Source organism: Odontesthes bonariensis, chromosome 6, assembly GCF_027942865.1.
Source record: "Odontesthes bonariensis isolate fOdoBon6 chromosome 6, fOdoBon6.hap1, whole genome shotgun sequence".
NCBI lineage: Eukaryota > Metazoa > Chordata > Actinopteri > Atheriniformes > Atherinopsidae > Odontesthes > Odontesthes bonariensis.
In genome coordinates, this window is record NC_134511.1 from 4,526,840 (window position 1) to 4,532,839 (window position 6,000).

General features: G+C 43.3%; 1 protein-coding gene across 1 annotated transcript in view; it reads left to right on the top strand.

Moving 5' to 3' along the window:
• Positions 1-4,999, top strand: part of nr6a1a (nuclear receptor subfamily 6, group A, member 1a) — a 69,071-nt gene extending 64,072 nt beyond the window's left edge. The window contains exons 6-9 of the mRNA XM_075468829.1: positions 337-591; positions 3,062-3,183; positions 3,266-3,418; positions 4,232-4,999. Of these exons, the coding sequence (XP_075324944.1) occupies positions 337-591; positions 3,062-3,183; positions 3,266-3,418; positions 4,232-4,362 (661 nt within the window). The 3' untranslated portion in view covers positions 4,363-4,999. The remainder of the gene's footprint in view (positions 1-336; positions 592-3,061; positions 3,184-3,265; positions 3,419-4,231) is intronic.
• Positions 5,000-6,000: the final 1,001 nt, after the last annotated feature.

Here is a 6,000-nt window from a genome sequence, read left to right on the forward strand (position 1 = left end):
CATTTATGTTACAAAAAACACCATTTATGCTACAAACACAAACAGCATTTATGCTACATAAACACCATTTATGGTACAAACAGCATTTATGTTACAAAAAACACCATTTATGCTACAAACACAAACAGAATTTATGCTACATAAACAGCATTTATGCTACACAAACAGCATTTATGCTACAAACACTATTTATGCTACAAACAGCATTTATGCTACAAAAACACCATTTATGCTACACAAACAGCATTTATGCTACAACAGGCTCCTGCAGCAGTGTGTTCACTTTAGCACTAAATAGGACATCACTGAAGCAGTATTTGTCACTCGTGTCACCAGGTACAAGGTCACGCAGGTGGAGCTGTTCGCCCTGCTGTGCCGCTTGGCAGACGAGCTGCTCTTCCGCCAGATCTCCTGGATCAAGAAGCTGCCCTTCTTCTGCGAGCTCTCCATAGAGGACTACACCTGCCTGCTCAGCTCCACCTGGCAGGAGCTCATCCTCCTCTCCTGCCTCACCATCTACAGCGCCCAGATCTTTGGGGACCTGGCTGACGTCACAGCCAAGTACACGCCGTCTGATGACGAGCTCCAGGGGTCAGTGCTCGCCGCTTAGAGTGAAAAGTTGTGTTTGGAGCGACTTAAAGGGATAGTTCGCCTCTTTTGACATGAAGCTGTATGACATCCCAAATCAGCAACATCATTTATGAACATCTTCTTACCCCCTGCTGCGTCCTGTGAGCAGAGTTCCAGCCTCGTTTTGGTGTTGATGAAGGTAGTCCGGCTAGTTGGCTGGGGCCAAAAAAATAAAGCGTTTTGCTTCTCAAAACAATATGCGTTCAAAAGAGTAATACATTTGCATCACAAAATCATTCTCCAGGAAAAAGTTAGACCTCACAATCGCTTGGCCCTATTTTCTCTCCCTTCGTATCACTGCGTGCTGCCGCCTGCCGACAGCCGCGCCTGTTACGGTGTTTGCTGCTCGGTATGCACTTCGGTCTGCACGGTCTGCACAGCAGGCAGTGATACGAAGGGAGAGAAAATAGTGCCAATACTAATAAAAACTATCCCTTTAAACCAACTGTTATTTGGACCAAAGTCTGTCTCAAACGTCTCAATAAGAGCTCAGAAAATGGTGTTAAATGGTTAAAGAAAGGCAGAATATGTCACCTTTAAAATACAGTTTAAAAAATTATTAAAAAAAAGCTTTGTAAAAGAAAAATTAGACGTGTGTGATCAAAGCTGAGTGTAAATTCTAAATCTAATTAATTCTGAGAATCTTAACAAATTCAGCTTAAAGGGATAGTTCGCCTCTTTTGACATGAAGCTGTATGACATCCCATATCAGCAACATCATTTATGAACATTTTCTTACCCCCTGCTGCGTCCTGTGAGCAGAGTTCCAGCCTCGTTTTGGTGTTGATGAAGGTAGTCCGGCTAGTTGGCTGGGGTTTAAAAAATAAAGCGTTTTACTTCTCAAAACGATATGTGTTCAAAAGAGTAATACATTTGCATCACAAAATCGTTCTCCAGGAAAAAATCAGACCTCACAATCTCTTGGCCCTATTTTCTCTCCCTTCGTATCACTGCCTGCTGTGCAGACCGAGCAGTCCCCTGCTTCCGAGCAATAAACACTTTAACAGGCGCGGCTGTCGGCAGGCGGCAGCACGCAGTGATACGAAGGGAGAGAAAATAGGGCCAAGCGATTGTGAGGTCTGATTTATTTATTTTTTTTTCTTGGAGAACGATTTTGTGATGCAAATGTATTACTCTGTTGAACGCATATTGTTTTGAGGAGAAAAACACTTTATTTTTTAAACCCCAGCCAACTAGCCGGACTACTTTCGCCAAAACGAGGCTGGAACTCTGCTCACAGGACGCAGCAGGGGGTAAGAAAATGTTCATAAATTATGTTGCTAATATGGGATGTCATACAGCTTCAAGGATGCCATCGCTATGCAACGTCCACACAAACCTGAGGTTTCCCTGCAGATCGCTGCGTTGTAATGACAGGACGGGCGTTTTTTTGTGTTATGGCTGACTGGTGTGTGATGATATCTCACCCACACTGACTATCACCGCCTCCTACCTCTCTTTTGTCGGGGCTATCTCGCCATTAGCACACACATGATATTAGCTGTCAGATGTAAGCTGCTGGCGCGCTGCCAGCCCAGTATTTCATCCAAAGATATCTGGAGTTAAACGGAGTCTTCTACAAAGGCTGCGAGACGTTCCACCCTGTGAGCCCAGTATCTTTTGAAAAGGGTTTCATCTATTCTAGGCAGGGACATTATTTCTCTTGGTTGAGGGCCAGCAAATTAGTCTGTTGAACAGGAGGGCTGCTCAGGACAGAGCTGTGGCTAGCACTGTCTGGCAGGTGAAATATGCGCTTATACTCGGTAGAAATGGGGGTTAAAAGGTGGTCCTGAATCATCTGACCTCGTTGCACACAATCACCTAATATATGGACAATTTGCCTTTTGGTTTAGGGGGTTTTCAGAAGCAGATTTACAGCAGAAGCGCTAAAGTTTGCGAGAGAGATTAAGAGTAAGAGGGCCGGGGAGGTTTGATGAGGCAAATTAAAGTGTATGAATCTCTCTAACTCTGTGGGGAAAAAAAAAAAGAACCGTGGGACCAGCGAGATGTTTTCAGGCTTTCTTACATATTAACTCCCTCATTTTTGCCTTGTTCATTGAACCGTGAAAAACTGAAGATAAAGTTGGGGGATTTGGCTGTTTCTTTAGACAATCCTGCTCCCCTTTATCCAGTCAGTTTTAACACGGACAGTAAAACTATTAAATCTTCTGTTTATGTTGTAGATTTTAAACGGCACTAAATCCTGCCCCCACAGTCATTTACCGTAAAAAAAAAAACCCAAAAAACATTCTAAGTTTGTGCGTTTTTGTCCATCAGCTTCAGTGAAGACGGCATGGAGGTTATGGAGAGGTTTATATATCTGTTTAATTTATGTTATAGATTTTAAACAGCACTAAATCCTGCCCCCACTGTAATTTACCGTAAAAAAAACCCCAAAAACATTCTAAGTTTGTGCGTTTTTGTCCATCAGCTTCAGTGAAGACGGCATGGAGGTTATGGAGAGGTTGATATATCTGTTTCGCAAGTTTCACCAGTTGAAGATCAGCAACGAGGAGTACGCCTGTATGAAAGCCATCAACTTCCTCAACCAGGGTAAAGACCAAAGCTCCGCCGCTGCATCAAAGCCCCTCTTCACCTTTTGTTGTTTGACTGCAGTGTTCTGGTTCTCCTGCAGATATCAGAGGATTGTCCAGCGTCTCCCAGCTCGAGCAGCTGAACAAGCGCTACTGGTACGTGTGTCAGGACTACACGGAGTACAAATACCCGCACCAGCCCAAACGCTTCCCTGAGATCATGATGTGTCTGCCAGAGATCCGCTGCATCGCAGGTGAGGCCTACAGAGCAGTGTTGTTTATCCAACAATACGTTTATAAAATGCTTTTTTTGTTTGTTTTAAATGCTGAGAGGAATACTTTTCAGGTTTAACTCCTCCAGAAAAATCTGTAGGCCAACAATCATTGACAGACAAAAGAATTCAAAAGAATTCAAAAGAAAGAAAGGTAAATTAATAAAAAGGAGGAAGAAGCGCAGAGTGTTTCTGAAGTGAAGATGAGGAGGGGTTCACCTCTCTCTGAAAGACTGCGTAAGCAAAAAATTGAACAATTTAAATGCCTGCAACACATAAAGTTACAATTATGTAATGTTTTCAGTTTCAGAATGGAGAGTTTTTGCATCTTTACTTTCAAAATGCTCCACCCATTTATCTATCTATCTATCTATCTATCTATCTATCTATCTATCTATCTATCTATCTATCTATCTATCTACATTGTTTATTAAACAGTTTTCTTGACAAACTGGTGATCCTCCGCTCATTTTTCCCTCTCAAAGACTGACTGTTTGAGCCGAACAGGGAAACTGCTCTTTAGCCACAGTAGACATTTTGCTGCAGTTATTGCCGGTTGTTGTTGTTTTTTTTGTTTTTTTTTAGAAGAAATATGCAGACAAAAACAAAGAGGGGACGTTCTAAGCTCTCTGGAGCTCACTTTGTAATTAACAAATACAAAGTGAGGGCGGTGCTGCACCGTGAATGAGAAGAAATACCCTCAAGCCCAGCTGAGGGTCTTATTTTCTGTACGAAAGGTACGTGTAGGTGTAAGTGAACACCCAGAGTTGACTTTGTTTTCTGTTCTCCTCTCAGGGAAGCTGGTGAACGTCCCTCTGGAGCAGCTCCCCCTCTTGTTCAAAGCAGTCTTGCACTCTTGCAAATCCAGCCTGACCAGCTACAGGACCGGCCCGTTGCCCTGCGTGACCGCCTCCTCCGGAAACTAAACCCCCCCCGACTGCCCAAGTCGCGGGACTGGGTCCACCTCCTGTGAATGTGACAAGCAGCTATTTTTTTTTGTAATATTTTTCTTTATAATATTTATTACACGACAGAGCTGAATGTATGCTGATTTACACTGTGCACATGCTTCTGTACAAAACAAATGCTCGTAGATGCATTGGTCTTTGGAGTTTACAAGTGTATATCCAGTTTGCTCAATGTGTCAGTGTTGCCATTGTTAGACTAGACTTTAAAAGAGTTTATTTTATTCAGATGGGGCAGCAAAGACACATTTGTGATTTGTGACTACCTCAGGAAGATGTTGCTATTTTCAGGTACCTTTTCTTGCTTTTTAAATGAAGGGTTGCCTAGTCTAAAACCAAACCTGTGGATGCTCTGGCATCTCAATCACAGACTGAATGTTTAAATTAGCTGCATTAAATCAGAGTTTGAAAAGCAGTGTTTTCGCCAACACTGGAAAATGCAAAATTGAGCTACTTTATATGCATGGACTCTCAGATATCCTGCTTATGGGAGGCGGTCCCTATCGATTTAACATTCCGTGAGTTAAAGGTAAACCATTGTTGGATCTGTGGGATCTTTGAAAAAGGAAGCATACGGGTATTTTTTACAATCATAGACTAGGGATGTAAGGCTATATTGCGGGCGGGTGGGGGTGGGGGGGTGGGGGGGGATGGGAGGATAGCTAGGTTTGCTGTTTGTTGTTTTTATTGTTTTTATTTCTTGACCAAAGTGTTATGCAATGCTTTTTTTTTTTTTTTTCAAACACCCACCGATGGGTAGGGAGCTGACAGCTCAACAGAAATAATCTTTCTTATCAATGAAGGATCAGGATAAGAAACTAATCAATATATGATAAATCAGAGGGGAGACGAGTATGTCACCGGGATTCATTCTAAATGCTGCTATACGCATATTCTCGTGCGCACATGTGCATCAAGCAGACGTTTTTTTTGGGGGGGGGGGGGGGACACGGTGTATTTTAGCCTGCTGTCAACACACTGTAACAGAAATGTATTCTAACAAACCAAAGATAATGAAATGCACAAGTTTGGACGGGTCGGAAAACAATCAAACCCCTTTGCTCAAACCTCCCAGAAGCAGCGGAGTTCAGCTCGCCACGCTTCAGACAGTTTGTCCATGCAGACGTTCTATTGGCCAATGGAACTCGTAACGCGTTTTTGTGGTTTTTGTCGTTAGAAGTTTAGGCGTGTTTTGCCGTCTTCGGTCCAGTTAGAAACTCGCCCTGACCCCCCAGAAAAAGAGCTAAAAACAGAACCAGAACCAGTTTAAAGTCGGGTCTGATCCGCCCCTGTGTTCCACCGTATTACGATGCGTTTCAGAAGCGTTCCGGCGGCAGCTTTCTGCTCCGATGAAAACGTACCGAGAACAGGAAGTCATAGCAAGTCATAGAAAATCTGATCAATACTGGTCCCTTCTTCTGAATTTGGCTTTTATATCGACATAACCAGTGGCAACCTGGCAGAAATCGACCCGTCGGACAGTTTTCTGATGAGACATTGTAGATCCGTGCCTGGTGGAATCAGGGGGGGAATGGACGCCGTTTTTTTGGGGGGAGGCTTAGTTGGCCTCGAGACCAACAAATGACGTTATCTTAAATG